Raw genomic sequence first — 18,146 nt, 5'->3', positions numbered from 1 at the left:
ATATTTTTTAATAATACGTTGCAATGTAGCCACTGGAACTTAAACACATTTAGAAATGGCCTTGTAGCACCATCCTGACTTATGAGCAGCCACAATGCGTAGCCGCAGGTCCTCACTGAGCTCCTTTGTCTTAGCCGTGACTGTCTACAAACCAACTGCAGAGAGATGCTGTTTTTCACCTGTTGAGTTGATTAAAACAGCTTTTCCCAAGTAATCAGGGTAATTAGGATGCTTTATAACAGCTTGGACAGAGGCAGTACTGCTCTATCTTTCTCTGGACCACTAGTAAAAACATATTTTGAGTAGTGGTTGAGTATTATGATCTTGTATTAATCCTCAGAACACCGCCATCTGTTCTCACCCAAACATGTGAGCAGTAATCAAAATGCATCATGGAAGACCCAAAGAACTTGTGCATAGGATTTGCTTCTATTCCTCATTTAAGAGTTTAGCAATTACATACACACAAGTCACACATACTAGTGTCCCCTTATCTAGGAGATATCCTGTATAGCAATTCCTAGATTAAAGGGCCACTATGGCAAAAAATTGTAAAATTTAAAATACGTGCAAACATATACAAATAAGTACTTTTTTTTTTACAGAGTAAATTGAGCCATAAATTACTTTTCTCCTACGTTGCTGTCACTTACAGTAGGTAGTAGAAATCTAGACAGAAGAAGTGACAGGTTTTGGACTAGTCCATCTCTTCATGGGGGATTCTCAGGGATTTAATTTTCAAAAGCATTTAGTGAACGGCAGTTGCTCCGTCCAACTGCCAAAAAAACTGTAGCGAGCAGGGAGGCCGGCTAGCATCATTGATTAAATCCTTTTTAGGGAATATCTTTAAGAATAAAGGCCATGCTGAGAATCCCCTATGAAGAGATGAACTAGAGATGTCACTTTTGTCAGATTTCTACTACCTACTGTAAATGACAGCAATATAGGAGAAAAGTAATTTTTGGCTTATTTTACTGTGGAAAAAAAAATGTACTTCTATGTTTGCACGTATTTTACTTTCAATGATTTTTTTATTGAAAAAAATTTGTCATTACAAGTGTAACAAAGATGATTATAAGTAGATTACTATGCTTTCCATAAACAAAGGTGATAGCAAAACCTTTACTAAGAGCAGAATATAACTAATACATATAACAATGTTCTATAACTTTAACATTCAGGCTATAGATTTACATTAAGTTTCCAGAACTAAAGTGTCTGATCATAACGGTATTTGAACAGTTAGAACATCTAGAACATCTAAGGGTTTTGAATGGTGGAGAATGCAACATCTAAATGACCAGGTGACTTTACCTGTGGTGTAGGTTGGAACAGGAGGTAGAGGGTAAAAGTTGTCTTACTGACTAGCCCTTATGCAGGCTATGCTTGAGCACCAGACCGTGTCTCTGTCATAGACATGGGCGTGCTGTTTCCAGATCGGCCTGCCAAGCCAGAAGAAAGGGTGGGGGGAGGAGGAGTTGATTGGTGTCTTTAGGATCTGTTTGCGTGGGTGTTGACTTACTTTAGCTTAGTTTGGTTTAGTTTATGTTTATGTGGCTCAAAGGGCTGTGTATGGTTTCTATGGGTTGCCGGTTGGGGTCAGAAATTTTTCCCAGTCTATTTTAAAGTGGTCTGGGGTTCTTCCCGGGAAATGGCGTCTTAGGAATAAGAATTCCATATGAAGGTTGAAGTCCACAAAATTTTTTAATTGAGTGAGGGATGGGATTTGATCAATCTTCGAAGCGGTTAGAAGGAGTTGACGAGCTGCACTGATTACATGGGTGATCCTGGCTCTGTAATGCGTCTGGAAGTTGTCTAAGCCGATTAGGAATAGCCCTAAAAGAGGGTTTATGTTTACCTGGGTCTGTACTGTGTACGAGATAATTTGGAATATTAGAGCCCAGAATGGCTGGATTTTGGGGCAGGTCCATAGGATATGGAGGAGGGAGCCCTCTTGGTGGCAAGATCTCCAGCATAGTGAGGATGAAGAGGGTAAAAATCTGGCCATTGTTTTGGGAGTGAGGTACCAGTTGTAGATGATTTTTTTTTTGTCGTTTCAACGTGAGTGATACATCCTGTGTGTTTTTTTTTGCTCTAGTAACACTTTTTGTATTACGTTGGTGTTTAAAGGGATTTTAAGAGATTTTTCCCATATAGTTGCAGAGTTAGACATAGGGTCTACAGAATTGCTATTGATAAATTTGTACCAGAATGATATGTTACCTGCTGAGCGCGTAGGGCTGGAACCCACAGGAGCGCTTTTGGCAGCGTTTTGGCAGCGTTGCGATACGCTAGCACTTTGCCAAAACGCTGGGCCAATGTTAATGGATGGGGCAACTTCCACAGGAGCGTTTGCGTTTCCCAGAAACGCAAACGCAGGACGTGCAGCATTTTGGGAGCGTTAGCGCTTCAATGTAAAGTATTGAAACGCTAGCGGAAACGCTCAGCAAAACCTAAACTGAGCGGTTTTGCTAGCGTTTTGCGGTTCAGCACACTGTAACAAAATGAAAAATTATTCACAGGACCAATCAGGATAAAAACGCAAAACGCTACGCAACCGCTGAGCAAAAAAATACAATGTTGCAAAACGCGACTGCAAACGTGCATGAATCCGCTTGCAAACCGTTCAGACAAAACTCTAGCGGTAGCGTTTCGCGTTTGCGGTTTTCAGTGGGTTCCAGGCCTTAGTGAGTGTCGGAGGGAAAAGTGTTTCCCATATTTCCGTAGGAAGGTTAATTGGTTTTATGGGATTTGTTTTGTGGAGATGGGAGATTTGGAGGTAGGTGTAGAGGTCTTGGTTTTTTAGTTTATATTTCCATTTAAGAAAGTCGAAGGTAACTAGAGCAGATTGATGTAGTAAGTCGTTTACTAGGTGAATGCCAGCCTCAATCCAGTTCTTCAGATTGATCTGGGGAATAAGCGATTTTAGTAATGATACTGGGATATCGTTTGCTTTAGTGGTTTTGGAGGATGTGGGGATTTTAATTAAACTTTTCCATGCTGTAATAGTTGCCTGAATGGACGGGTGGGTGAATTTCTGAGGGGTTTGTGAGGCCCATGTGAGGTATAGGAGGTCGTGGAGAGGGGTTGTTGATTGGGCTTGTTCTAAGATAGTCCAGGGTTTGACAGGGGAATTAGGTAGCCAGTATATGGACATGTCTAGAAGGGATGCTAAGTAATATTGGTGGGGGATCGAGTAGGCCGAAACCTCCTTTGATTGGGGAGGTTGTTAAGGTTGAGTAGGCAATTCTGTGTTTTTTGTCCTTCCAGAGATAGTGTAAGGGCTGGTTCACACGGGCGTCTGCTGAGCTTTTGCTTGGCATTGCGTTCAAACGCCAGCGTTTAAAAGCTAGCTTTTGAAGGCTTTTGAAAAGCGTTCAAGGCTAGCAGTTCTGGTCTCTGCTATTGTTTCCTCGCGTTTACTGCCTCTGAAAGCAGCATGTTGCTTTTGAGACTAGACGCAACGCTGGGATCTACTGCCAGGCTTTCATGAAAGCCTGCAAAAGCCAGCTCTAAACGCTCCCATTCACTTGCATGGGATGGCAGTAGATCCCAAAAAACGCTGCGTCTGAAACGCTGCGTTAAACGCCACAAAAACGCCCGTCTGAACCAGCTCTAATACTAACTTGCGCAGCTTACTAAAGAATTTGTAATACAAGGGGATGGGTAAGGTTCTGAAGTAGTATAGGATTTTTGGAAAGGTTACCATTTTGTATGCTGCTATCTTCCCTGAGATTGAGAATTCGAACGAGGCTAATTGGTTAAGCTCTTTTTTGATGTTTTCTAGTAGTGGGGGAAAGTTGCATGCATATAGGTCTGATGAGTTGGGAGGGATATGGATGCCCAAGTAGGGTATGGAATGTTTGGCCCATGGAAAGGGAGATATCTTGGAGATTTTGGATTTCCTGTCAGATGAAATGTTGATGCCCATCATTAAAGGGAACCAGAGAGGATGCAATATACATACCTGGAGCTTCCTCCAGCCCCATACGCACGGATCGCTCCCACGCCGCACTCCTCCGCTGCCTGGATCAGCCGCCACCGGGTCCCGTCATTGCCGCGAGTCGGCAAGTCGGCCGGCGGACGCGGCCAATTCTCCGCATCACAGGGTGCTCTCCCCATACAGATACGCATGTGGCTGTTAACTGCGCAGCCGCATGCGTACATGTATGGAGGGAGCCCCTGTGATGCGGACAATTGGCCGCGTCCGTCGGAAGTGACGGGTCCGGTACCGGGGGATCCAGGAAGCTGAGGGCGGCGGCGTGGGAGCGATTCAGGCTTATGGGGCTGGAAGAAGCCCCAGGTATGTATAAAATCTTTTTCTTTTTTCACCCCCCCCCGTTCCTCTCTGGTTCCCTTTAATGACTTGCTTTCATTTACCTTGTATAGGGACGCTTCTGAGAAGTTTTTTAGTGTGCGACAAATTTGTGGCAAGGACGTCTCCGGGTGTGTCATTGTAAGAAGGACATCGTCCGCAAATAGGCTTATTTTTTTGTTCTGAGGCGGCTAAGGGTATACCTCGAATATTAGGATTCGATCTTATATGTTCTGCTAGGGATTCCATGATCATTACAAAAATGAGGGGGGATGGAGGGCATCCCTGTCTAGTTCCATTAGAGATGTTAAATTGACGGGAAAGAAAGCCTGATACATTAACTTGGGCTGAGGGTGTCTGGTATAGGGCCATGATTGCTTTGAGGATCGGGCCTTGTAAGCCAAATTTAATTAGTGTTTGTTCTAGGAATCCCCAGTGGACCCTGTCGAAGGCCTTCTCCGCATCCAAAGCAAGGAAGATAGAAGGCCCTCGACAGGGCCCCAAGGAGTGAAGGATGCTGATAACCTTCCGCGTGCCGTCAGCGGCCTGTCTAGTTTGCACATATTTTAAATTTTACAATTTTTCGGCATAGTGCCCCTTTAAAGATAATTGAACTTTATCCCAATCAGTAGCTGATACCCCCTTTTACATGAGACATATAATGCTTTTCACAAACAGACCATCAGGGGGCGCTGTATGACTGATTTTGTGCTGAAACTCCTCCCACAAGAAGCTCTGGGACCGAGGTACTTTTGGCAGTTTGTTACAATGTAACAAGGTTCACAGACAGGAAATAGCTGTTTACAGCTGTCTCTAACAGCCAAAACAGCTAGGAGCAGCTATATAACCTGCCCACAGTAAAAATGTCACCATGTAATAAAATGTCAGACTGTAAATCGGGGAGAGGAAAGATTTTACAATGAGCAAACACTGACTAAATCATTTATACATAATTATGGTAAAAAAAGTGAAGCACTTTTTTACTACATTATTTTCACTGGAGCTCCTCTAAGAGCATGCGTATTGTCACTTTAGTGGATCTACTAAATATACCACTTAAATGCAGGTACAAAGAGAAGGGGGGCAAGGACTTAATAGTCAAGAGGATGCTAACCAGGCAAATCCAAACTATAATATCAATCTTAATGTGCTCCTTCTCTCCCCATGCCCCCAGGTTCTAACATGGTACGCAGACTAACACAGACGCAAAAGAGAAGTGACATGGTATACTGTATCAGCCTGACTGGCTGAAGCCTCTGTCACTCACCTCTCTGCGCTGCGATTGGCCGCCTGGTCTCCCCCTGGTTTCTTGATCTTGCTGCCGCGTTAGTGCGCAGGGAGGGGGGCCAGAGGCTGTCTCCTGTCACTGTCCTCGGGCCCCCCTCCTCCAGAGGCATGTCCGCTTCCCCCCTCTGCCGCATTCTCCATCTTCCCCGTGCTGAATTTCGGGGAAGGATAAAGGCGGTGCACACTGACTCCAGGAATAAATGGTTGCAGTTCCCTTCTATACTCTCTGCACTGCCGCTGGCGGTAGTGCAGAGAATAGATGGGAACGGCAGCGCTTGGATCCATTGTTAGGCGAGTCTGTGCCTGCTATCCTCCCCGCTGTGCACACAATCAGTGCGGGGAGGACGGGGATGCGGGGGGGGGGATTGGGGGTTCTTTAACCTGGAGGGCACAAGATGGCCAGGAGACTAATAAAAAATATGATAGCTAATAGATCCGCTTTAAATTCCAGCTGTATTTCTACATACTGAGGGAGCCTAGGCAATGGGACCTCAACTTCCCCCACTTTCATTACCTCTATATGTGTCACGTGTTTCCCTTACAGAGACACTGAAGCGAATTTTGTCCTTTTTACCTTATAAATCGCTTCAGTGCTCTCAACACAACAGCCGCGTCCCCTCCGCTAAACGAGGGCTGCAGAGCCCCCAAATCCCCGGGGGGGGGGGGGGGGGGGGAGGGCAATTCAGCCGGCATTTTCGCAAAGAGGCAGAGCTTTCAGCTTCAGCTCTGCCTCTACTGCTGTATGCCGCCTCGCCCCGCCCCGCTCACGCTTCCTTCACAGAGAGGGGCGGGGAGAGGCGGCGATTGACGGCAGGAGAGGCAGAGCTACAGCTTATAGCTCTGCCTCTCAGAGTAGCAAAATCCACGACCAAGTTGGTCGTGGATGTTTGCAGAGGGATTTGGGGGCTCTACAGCCCTAGTTTAGCGGCGGGGACGTGGCGGTTTACTTGTGCTGAGAGCACTGAAGCGAATTACAAGATAAAAAGAGCAAAAATTCATTTGCTTCAGTGTCACTTTAAGCACAATATTTAGTTTATAACTGCAGAGACACTGACAGCAGGTATAGCTGGTGAACAGGACAGACTGCTACTCCTATACGTACCTCCCATATGGTTTATGCATGGACCCAGACACTTAGGCTTTTGTTGAGTGAAGCGAGAAAGCTTCACTCTTAAGCAGGGGTCAGGAACCTTTTTGGCTGAGAGCCATAAACGTCACATATTTTTAAATTTAATTCTGTGAGAGCCATACCATATGTTTCAAACTGACACAGTGCGCATACGCAGCAGAGGGCTCACATCCCTGTTGCCATGGTGATGTGTATACAGTTGATCTGCCGGGCACCGGAAGTGTCAGACATGTCTTTAGCTTCTCTTGGGTTTCATCAACATCAGCGATTTCTCTGAGAGCCAAACACGAGAAATACAGACTAACAGCTTGTACAATTAGCTAGCTGGCTTGGGGGTTGATTCACTTTGTAGGACGAGATCCCCACACTATGGCCCAACAGGCTACCTGTCAAGTGACAGACAGCCTATTTGGCCAAAGTGCGGGGATCTCATCCTACAAAGTCACTGGACCTGATGGGGTCCAGAGTGGGACAATTGGAGCAGCTGTTAGTTTTTGGGTGGAGCGCAAGTAAGTCAGTAGTGCATGCTACAGCAGTAGTGTGCCAACTTTGAAAATTGTACTTGCGCTGCCAGACTAAGCTGCGCTTCTTGAGCAGTGCAGCTTAGTGAATCAACCCCTAACTGAGTCAGATGTAGCCATCAAAAGAGCCACATTCCCTACCCCTGCTTTAAAGCATGTCATACTAGCAATAAAAAAAATAAGAATGCATTAGCAGTACAGCCAATGACCCAGCTAACAACTGGGGAAGGTAGGTACCACCCGAAAAAGGGGAATGTAGAGTTGTCAGCTGTTTAAGTGTGCAACAGTTATTGACAAAGTCCAGTCAAGTGGCAGAGAAGGCACACCAGCGAAGAGTTTGTGGGTGCTCGATAATGTGATACAGGCGATGTCACTGGAGCATGCAGGAAACATTTATCAGCATGCCAACTTTGCAGGTTATAGCACATTCTTTATTGTGCCAGGGTCAACAGATAATCCAACATCTGTTTCAGGAGCCACAGTCAGAGCACCATGTCAATCAGCAGCAGGTACATGCATGCTCCTGCCGCTCATTTACAGCAGGATTTACATGTTGGGGAATGGTGAAGAAGAACATGTGTTCCGAACCAATCAAAGTGCCCGGGAATGAATGAACACGACTATAAACAGGAGCCATGTTCATTCTCAAAGTGAAAAGTAATTAAGGGCTGGTTCAGACGGACGTTTGCAGAGCGTTTACAGCCAGCGTTCAGGGCTTGGTGTTAAACGCTCCCATTCAAGTGAATGGGAGCGTTTGTACCAAGCTTTCAAGCGCGTTTACACAAACGCGGCGTTTGGGTCCCGATTTTCCCTGGCGTTCAAGGAGCCCCTGGAAGCTACATGTAGCTTCCAGGGGAGGTTAACCGCGACGGCTAATGTCCCCCTAGGGGAAGAAAAAACGCGACCGCATCCAAACGCACACAAACGCTGCTGAACGCGACGCCAGCAAACGCAACGCCTCCAAACGTCCGTCTGAACCAGCCCTTAAAAACAGGATCAAACACTTCCTGTTGCCACCTTGTGGCCAAAAATAAAAATCTATAAAGAACAAAAAAAAAAAAAAAAAAAAACACTACAGTTATTATATAATTACTATATAATGATTGTAGTAACTAAACAGAAACACTTGTAAAGGAAAAAAATAGTTGCAAAGCACAAAAAAATAGACCTTTTCCAAATAATATATGGTTGCCATACATTACTAGGAACATATGAAATGTGATAGCTGGGATAAATAGGCAAATCAAATGTGTGGGTTTTAACTATAGTTGCATTGATTAGTTTAAAACTATAGGGGATGGAATTGGAAAAATTATGTATTTTAGCTTTTAATTTTCTTCCTCGTTTTTCCCTATAAAATGCATAGAATAAGTTCATAAAAAAAAAAAAAAGTAACACCATCAAAAAGCCTAATTTGTAGAGAAAAAAAAAAAAGCGATACAAATCATTTAGGTCAGATGAAGTTATAGCCAAATGAATAGGAGTGGTAAAAAGGTCTCTTGGTGGTAAGGGTAAAATAGTCTGTGGGGTGAAGTGGTCAATCACTAATGCTGAAGAAATGCTCAAATTCTGCTAACTCCATTTGCCAGTTATGATGCGCTCATCACCATTGGTTGCATGCGCATTACAAGTACAGCTTAGACGACTAAAACAAGCAAAAAAAAAAATTTCAGTAATCATACAGCCAATGATCAGCTTGGCACATTCGGGGATGTAAAGTGTACCCAAACTGACATGCGACATAATGAACATAGGTGCATCACATAGTGCACTAGTCCTAATAACTTGTCTGTGATGCATTATTTTTCTTCAATGCAAAGATTCATATACCAGTGCTTTTTCTATGCAATTGAGGCAGTTGAAAAGCCAAACATGGCCTCCACTCTCCTGAGAAGTACACAGAAGCCAAAACACTGTAATTGCCTGAGATAAAGCAGATAACAGGGCAATGCTAAAGTTCAAACGGCAATTACTGAATGAAGCAGATTGTCATACTGACATGGCTGATACTAAAAATTCAGCTGTTTAATTATAAAAAGGAATAGGAATATCGGAAAGTTCTATTTATACCATTACTACCATACACAAAATTCATTATCGCCGAAGTTTATGTTCAGCTCAGGTTTGCTAAATAAATAATGTTGGTCTGTATACAGATCAAGATTTTGTTGCTGGTCGAGATCCTCAACTGATCCAAACATTAAAAAACTACAGCTTCCCATTTCAGAGACTGTTTACAATGTGGATCCAACTTCCTAGGTGGGAAGTCGGATTGGCTAGAAGTTTAACCAGAGAGGAGCTATGGCCTGAGGTTTATTCATGTTTCGCTGCTTGAGAAAGGGGGGGAGCAATATGGGAGGGATACAATTTCATGAATAGAATCTTTTCTCTTTAAAAGTGGACCCAAATAAAAAAATACAAGATTTCAGAAATAAAATCTATTTTCTAAATTCTAATAATAAATAGCAGCCTTTTTTTCAGCTGCATGACAAATATAAAATATTTTACATTTATTGGCGGAACCCCTCCCTTTCTTTTATATTGCCAGGACAGAATCCGGCAAACTGGTGGAGTAGGTGGTGTCCGGCAAAGGAGGAATTGCTAATGGCTGCCATGTGTATAACCATAGTTATGAAAAGAAAAGGGTGAAAAGCATGCACTGAAATGCTCATAGGATTGAAGGAGTGCTTATTTATCTTTGTATGTGTCAGAGTGGTGCAACTAAATATTTTGAGTATACAAAAAAAAAAAATAAATAAAAAAAAAATGTTTGGTTTGGGTCGGCTTTAAACACTTTTACATTCCATGAGAAGACTCAAGGGGTTACTGAAATACCCCTTTTCTATTGCAAGCTGATGTGTTCTCTACAGCCACATGTAGTTTGCTGGATGTCATAGGGACATACATCTGACAAGCATACCTGATGTAAAATCAGATCATCCGCAGGGAACAGCTCTTCACAGATCTCACAGGGGAGCTGGGTTTCCTCAACTGGGAAAAAGACAAAGCATGGGTATATGTAAAAATACACCACAAAACACATTATACTACTTCTCCTTATACCCATGCTGGGTGGGAGAAATCTTTGTAAATGACAATTTAATTTTTTTTTTTTTTTAAAACAAACAATTGTCCATTTACAGAGAGATTTCTCCCACCCAGCATGGGTATGTGTAAAAAACACCCCAAAACACATTATACTACTTCTGAGTACGGCGATACCACATGGGACACTTTTTTGCAGCCTATGTGCCCAACGTCCTATTCACAGGTCATTTTGAGGCATTTGGTTTCTAGACTACTCCTCACGGTTTAGGGCCCCTAAAATGCCAGGGCAGTATAGGAACCCCACAAGTGACCCCATTTTAGAAAGAAGACACCCCAAGGTATTCTGTTAGGAGAATGGTGAGTTCATAGAAGATTTTTTCGCAAGTTAGCGGAAATTGACACTTTGTGAAAAAAACAAAACAATAACAATCAATTTACGCCAACTAAAAAAAAAATAAAAAAATGAATATCTGAAAACTCGTCAGACACCTAACGGAATACCTTGGGGTGTCTTTTTAAATGGGGTCACTTGTGGGGTTCCTTTGCTGCTCTGGCATTTTAGGGGCCCAAAACCGTGAGTAGTCTGGAAACCAAATGCCTCAAAATGACTGTTCAGGGGTGTAAGCATCTGCAAATTTTGATGACAGGTGGTCTATGAGGGGGCGAATTTTGTGGAACCGGTCATAAGCAGGGTGGCCTCTTAGATGACAGGTTGTATTGGCACTGAAGTGCAGGATGTTCTCAAATCGTGACCTGGACATGGCAGCAGAGAACATGGGCATGTGATGTATTGGGTGCGTAGATCAATAAGACCGCAATACATTCTTTTTGACTAGACCCATGTTAAGGAGAAGGCCCCCAAAAAAATGTTACGTTCGGAAACTTGGAGTGGTTTCCACCGAAAAGGCTGGGCATGGTAGCTTCTTGGATTGGCGGTTGCGTATTGTGTGGCATAACGGTTGGTCTCAGCCACAATTAAGTCGTAGAGACCAGCAGTGATAAAAAAAAACAAAAAAAAAAACAAAATTCTGTCACTGCGGTGGGGCGGGTCAGGGTTTGGCTGGGTGATAAGAAGCCCGCAGGGGGCAGTTGAGGGCCTGATCTGATGGATAGGAGTGCTAGGGGGGGGGGGGGGGTGACAGGAGGTGATTGATGGGTGTCTCAAGGTGTCATTAGAGGGGGGGGGAATAGATGCAAGCAATGCACTGGGGAGGTGATCGGAAGGGGGTCTGAGGGGGATCTGAGGGTTTGGCCGAGTGATCAGGAGCCCACACGGGGCAAATTAGGGCCGGATCTGATGGGTAGATGTGCTAGGGGGTGACAGGAGGTGATTGATGGGTGTCTCAAGGTGTCATTAGAGGGGGGGGGGGGAATAGATGCAAGCACTGCACTGGCGAGGTGATCAGGGCTGGGGTCTGAGGGCGTTCTGAGGGTGTGGGCGGGTGACTGGGTGCCCAAGGGGCAGATTAGGGTCTGATCTGATGGGTAGCAATGACAGGTGGTGACGGGGTGATTGACGGGCGATTACAGGGGAAAATAGATGTATACAGTACACGGGGGGGGGGGGTCTGAGGTCGTTCTAAGGGTGTGGGCGGGTGATTGGGTGCCCTAGGGGTCTGATCTGGTGGGTAGTAGTGACAGGTGGTGACGGGGTGATTGATGGGTGATCAGTGGGTGATTAGATGGCAGAACAGATGTAAACAATGCACTTTGGAGGTGATCTGAGGGTGGGTCTGCGGGCGATCTGATGGTGGGTCTGCGGGCGATCTGATGGTGGGTCTGCAGGCGATCTGATGGTGTGGGTGGGTGATCAGATGAGGAGGCAGGTTAGGGTCTGATCTGATAGGTGGCAGTGACAGGTGGTGATTGACAGGTGAATACAGGGGAAGATAGATGTATATAGTACACAGGGGGGGGTGGGGGAAATCAGAGAGAGAGTGAGTGAGTGAGTGTGAGTGTGAGTGTGTGTGTGTGTGTGGGGGGGGGGTAATCAGGAGCCCCCAGGGGGCAGTTTAGGACCTATGCAAAAAAATTGCGTTGACAGATAGTGACAGGGAGTGATTGATGGGTGATTAGGGGGGGTAACTGGGCGCAAACAGGGGTCTGGGGGGTGGGAGGGGGGGGGGGGTCTAAGGGGTGCTGTGGGCGATCAGAGGGAAGGGGGGGGCAGATCAGTGTGCTTGGGTGCTTACCTGTGTGGCTGCAGCCTGCCCTGGTGGTCCCTCGATCACTGGGACCACCAGGGCAGGAGGCAGCCTGTAGAATACGCATTGTATACATTACAAAGCGTATTATACGCTTCTATAGCGGCGATCGGGCAGCTAGTAAACCGCCGGCGCTTCCGAACGGCCGGTGGGTTACTGCGCAAGGGGGCGGAGCCTGTCGCCGGCGCTGATCGCGGCACGCATGACGCGATCGCCGCATAACCACGCCCGCCGCCGATGGGCGTATTGCGGTCGTTCGGGCCCAGCCCTTGCAGCCGCCAATCGGCTGTGGGCGGTCGGCAAGTACAATACAATACAATAACATTTCTATAGCGCTTTTCTCCCATAGGACTCAAAGAGCTTAGGCTCTCTCAGATTTAGTAATTAGTAGGATGAAGTATTCACACAACAAAAGTTATATTTCTGCAAATGCCAGACTGAACAGGTGGGTTTTCAGTCTGGATTTAAACACGTCCAGGGATGGGGCTGTCCTGATCTGTTGAGGTAAGGAGTTCCAAAACGTAGGGGCAGCATGACAGAAGGCTCTGGGACCAAAAGTTTCCAAGTGGACTCTGGGTATGACTAGATTATTAGAACCTGTGGATCTGAGAATGCGGGGATTGCTACGCAGCTGTAACATATCTTTCATGTATCCAGGGCCTAGATTATTCAGGGATTTGAATGTCAGTAGGCCGATCTTGAATAGGACCCTCCATTCTATAGGTAGCCAGTGAAGGGAATGCAGGACTGGCGTTATGTGGCAGTGACGGGGTTGGTTGGTTAGCAGTCTGGCAGCAGTATCCTGTATCAGCTGTAGGCGGTACAAGACCTTTTTTGGAAGGCCAGTGTAGAGAGCATTGCAGTAGTCCAGTCGGGATGTGATGAAGGCGTGGACTAAGGTTGGCAGATCTTCTGGGGGTATGAGGTGCTTGATTTTTGCAATGTTCTTCAGGTGAAAATAGGATGATTTCACCACAGCAGAGATTTGAGTTCTGAAGTTTAAATCCCCATCAATTATAACTCCCAGGCTACGCACATGATCAGAGCTGCGTAGATCCGTGCCTCCTATTCCCAGTGGAGAAGACTGCAAGTTAAGTTGTTTTGTTATCATGCTCTGCCCTCCAATCAGAAGGACTTCATTTAGTTTCAGCCAGTTGTCATTCATCCATTGCTGTAGTTCACGTAAGCAGGCGTTAATGAGGGGCTTTTCAGTCTTTTGTCTGTCATTCATTAGTTATATGGGCTTGAAAAAGGGTGAATTGCCAGAAACAGCAGGCACTTGCCTATACAGCTGCTTTGTATGCCTTGCACTGCTAAATAACAAGTTTCACTTTTGCAACTGTGGTGGTGACCATTTGGAACTTTTACTGAGTATACAGCCCAGGAGGTAATTGGGCTACAGGTCTTGATACACAAAGTATTACCTCCACCAGGGGCGTAACTAGTAATCACTGGAAATCACTGGGCCCCCCTGCACCCACTCCCCAGAATCAATTGGCTAGAGTACACTTGAATGAGTTTTCCCCGTGAAGATATAAACAGACATCAGTGGAGCACTGCACACATTTTCTCTTTCAATTACATTAGCTTCTGCGATAAACATGTATGTTTTCACACATACAGACACACATGGTGTGCAGAAAACAAAGAAAACTGACAGACAACTGTGCCCCCAGCCTCAGCTTATTACTCATACTCTGTCCATCTCTGATTGAGCAAAACTGGCTCTGCAGACTTCTCGCATCACTACAGTACAGAGCACTTGGGGAGGGGTAGAGAAGTTAGGGGCCGGGCGTTGTACACAAGAGCCTGATGCAAACTGAATAGGGAAGGTCTACAAAACTTAGTATGATTTGCTATCAGTGGCTCAGCAGATGCAGTCATTAGAACAACTGTGCAGAAAGCAGAAAGTTTTTTTCTCTCTCCGTGCCCTTAGTTGTCAGTCTCTCAGGACAGGGAAAATAAACTTCTACCGCCACGGGGCCCCCTGTGGCTTCCCTTGCCCCCCTGCGGCTGCATCCCTTGCATGGTCTATTGCTACACCCCTGACCCCCACTCGATTGCAAGAGGGTGCTCCTCCTTCTCACCACATTATGCTTGAGGTACACTTGGTTGCCCTAAAATCTACAATTTTTTTTTTAATTTTTTTTTTTACTTGAAATTAATTGTACAATGTGATTCTGCCTATAAGGAATGGTTTCACATGCAAGTCAAATGAGATACTTACAAGAAGCAACAGGCGAGTTCTGTTGTGGTGAACGATCATCATTCAGGTGCCCAACAGCATTCTTTTGATGGAAGGTTTTCTTTTTCGGGTCTGTGGTGTACATATCTTTCCAGAAGTTTGGGTCCCTTCTGGTGTTGGGAATTCTGGGCTCGGGTCTGGCCCTTGTATTGTTCTGACTGGTCCGAGGTTGGTAATTCACGCTGCCAAAGCTTCCAGGTCCATCATCTTCCGATAGCTGTGCTAGATCAGCTTGCAAATTTTCATATTCATCTGAGTTACTGCGCTCTAAAATAAGGACACAGGAGTGTGAAAAGGATTATCCCAAGTCTAGTACATTTTAAAACCATAACAGTAACTGCAGCAAAAGAATTAAAGACTAGTTAAAATCCACAAAATCCTGTCCTGAGTGTGGGAATAAGGACAAGTAAATATTTAAAAATGTGGTTATATCCCCCCTTGCCAGCTCTATCCAAAATGTAAAAAAAGTTATATGCTGGGGTTGGATTTTAACCACTTTGCAACTAGACTATATACTGTAGTTTTTCCCGGGATAAACTAGGCTTTTTTGGTCACTAATCACCCAGGAATTATTTTGTTTACTATGCATTTTAAAAAGAGAAATATTAAAAAGAAAAAAAATAATAATCTGTTTCTCTGTTTTCACGTATTCTTGTTTTCAAATAAAAAAAAGTGGTGCTATAGATAAAATCCCTCAATAGTATTTGCCTATTTATACGAATTATCATAAAATTGGAATAGTGTTACTGCTACAATGTATGGTGACTATATTGTATTTTAAAAAAAAAAACTACTTTTTTTTTTCCAACTAGTACTACAATGATAACATTTCTAAAGATAAAAAGGAGGATAATAAAAAGGTTTATAGAGGGTGTAATTAGTTGCTTTATTATGCAAGGGGTGTGGTCTCAAAAGAGGGCTGGGAATTTTGACTGTAATAGTCCTTTGTTTTATCCCGGTTACATTCCCTATATTACTCAGCTACACAGTGTCCGGTATTCCATGGTTCTCAATTAGAGAATACTCTGAGTATGCCCTATGTTGTGCTCTACACTGGTTAGTCCTACAAATGTTGCATTAGGTGATGAGCACAGGCACTTGCTAGCACACACACTGTGCTTATCGGTACTACAGATTAATATTTACATCCTTCAGCTAAAACAGATGGCAGAGGACGTAAAAATACTGTAGTGCCGGTACCAAGTGGTTAAGTAGCAGTGATTATTTAAAATCTGAGCACCATAGCAGGTTCACTTTGAAGTCTCAGGTCTGCATATCCGTTGCAGCAAGTACAAACGTATATTCTCCTATACTCTAAGTCACTTCAGTGCCCTTTTGCGATACAGTGAACTTTGGGACACACCATTTGCAGCAGATAATAAATAGCATGCACAGAGGTTTCTACTAGTTTCCCAACAACGTGGTTAGAACAAAGGTTGGAGCAGGTAATGTCAACAGGAGGTCCAGGGCTTTACTGCCTGAAATACCAATTTATATTGAGTATAGCAATTATGTACATGTGTAAGAATTGTGAATCTCACCAACTTCTAGCTCCCGCCTCCTGTTTCTCTCCATTTCTTCTGAGGAAGTCCTCAGGGGTCGTGTTAAAATGGAACTCCCATAAAATCTGCTAGGCACATGTTTGGGCATTTGAGACATCAAATAATTTGGCAAACTATTCCGATGTGCAAAATTGTCAAACCATGCACCCTCATAGTCTGCCTCCATTAGACTAGGTGCTCTCGCTGGTTTCTTTGGCTCTTTTACTTTGCCACACACAAGAGGATGGTCCTTCAAGTCCTTCTTCATGACACTGGATCCACACTTATCACAACTCTCTGTTCGAGCTCCACAATACTCTTCATGTTCCTCAAACTTATTAAAGGCCAGTTCCAGCTCACAAAACTGGCATTGTATCATTCGTAGGGGACATGATGAATGCTGCAAAAAACAAACATATCAAGTTTGTCATATTGTGTTTTTTTGTTTATTAGCATGTACTGTGTCAGAGGTTCTTAAACGTTTCCCCAGCAGGGACTTGAGTCACGGAGGCAAAGCAATGCAAGTGTGGAGAGGCCAAGCTAGCCAAGTAGTGGCTGGATACTGTACTGGTCCAGGGCAGTACCTCTGATACTAGAGATCAGAGTTTAAATCCTGTCCGAAGCCATTACTGCCTCAGTAAGGGGTCCTTGGGCAAGACTCTCTAAAAAGGTGTCCACTAATGATACGATCTTGATTGTACAATCTTACCTAAGTGAATACTTTGAATTATTGGCTAGAAGTTTACTTTAGGTCAGGGGTCTCAAACTCGCGGCCCATTTGCGGCCCTCTGTCCAATATTTTGTGGCCCTCGCCGGCAAAGGCTTCCTTATAGTTCGCTTCAGTGCTCCCAAGTAATACGGCTCATCCCCGCCGCTAAACGAGGGCTGCAGAGCCCCCAAATCGCCCAGGGGGCAATCAGTCGGCATTTCCTGGAAGGGGCAGAGCTTTCAGCTTCAGCTCTGCCCCTCCTGACGTCAATCGCCGCCTCTCTCCGCCCCTCTCTGTGAAAGAAGAGTGAGAGGGGCGGGCAGAGGCGGCGATGCGCCACGATTGTGAAATTCCTTATGCGGCCCAGCCTCATCCTGACTTTGCCTACTGCGGCCCCCCAGTAAATTGAGTTTGAGACCCCTGCTTTAGGTAGTGCCTTGTATTTCATAAACATGGTAAAATTGTCATTCAAAACTGTATCATTAGTGGGCACCCACCTACTGAGTTAAGTAGGTGTTAAGGTGCGCTATTGGCTGCGGCTCACTCACACCTTGTCTGACAGGAGAAAAAGCGATAGACAAATGTTAGGATGATGATGATGATGATGATGATGATGATGATGATGATGATGATGAACTGTGGAAAGCCTAAGTTAACCAGCAAACCTGGGCTGGATATATGTTGAAAAAATGTTTTACGTGGCATAAGCTTGCAAACCCTTGATCACATTAAATACATATGAAAGGTTAATACATTGGTGGTTGTATTATTATGGTATAAAACCCACTTGAAGTGAATTTTTTTTATAAATACTTGATAAATTCGCATTTATCACAAGTACTTAGCTGTTGCATCCATTCGACTGCAATTTTATAACGGTTATTTCACAAATCCTCCAGCCATTTGCTCTGTGGTCTGACATGATCCCAAGTGTGGGTTGTTAAAATTTTGCCACTTAGTACGCAGATGTGAACTGGGCCTTAGCTAAAGACCCTGAACCAGCATGCAGATTAGAGGTTTCTGACGTCTCACTGGATTAGACACATGCTTGTTTCAGGTGTCTGATTCAGACAATGCTGCAGGCAGAGATTGGCAGCACCGCCAGGCAACTGGTATTAGTTAGAAGGAAATAAAATATGGCAGCCTA

The 18,146-nt window shown here is 44.6% G+C and overlaps 1 protein-coding gene across 3 annotated transcripts in view; it reads right to left on the bottom strand.

The window, feature by feature from the left end:
- Window positions 1-18,146, bottom strand: part of TRAFD1 (TRAF-type zinc finger domain containing 1) — a 63,163-nt gene that overhangs the window by 18,346 nt on the left and 26,671 nt on the right. For all 3 annotated transcript variants that reach the window (XM_068245823.1, XM_068245842.1, XM_068245832.1), the window contains 3 exons: window positions 16,291-16,690; window positions 14,732-15,016; window positions 10,173-10,243 (listed from right to left, as the gene is read on the bottom strand). In XM_068245823.1, the coding sequence (XP_068101924.1) occupies window positions 10,173-10,243; window positions 14,732-15,016; window positions 16,291-16,690 (756 nt within the window). The remainder of the gene's footprint in view (window positions 1-10,172; window positions 10,244-14,731; window positions 15,017-16,290; window positions 16,691-18,146) is intronic.

This window comes from Hyperolius riggenbachi, chromosome 1, assembly GCF_040937935.1.
Source record: "Hyperolius riggenbachi isolate aHypRig1 chromosome 1, aHypRig1.pri, whole genome shotgun sequence".
Classification (NCBI taxonomy): Eukaryota; Metazoa; Chordata; class Amphibia; order Anura; family Hyperoliidae; genus Hyperolius; species Hyperolius riggenbachi.
This window is presented reverse-complemented; position numbering and strand designations above follow the sequence as displayed.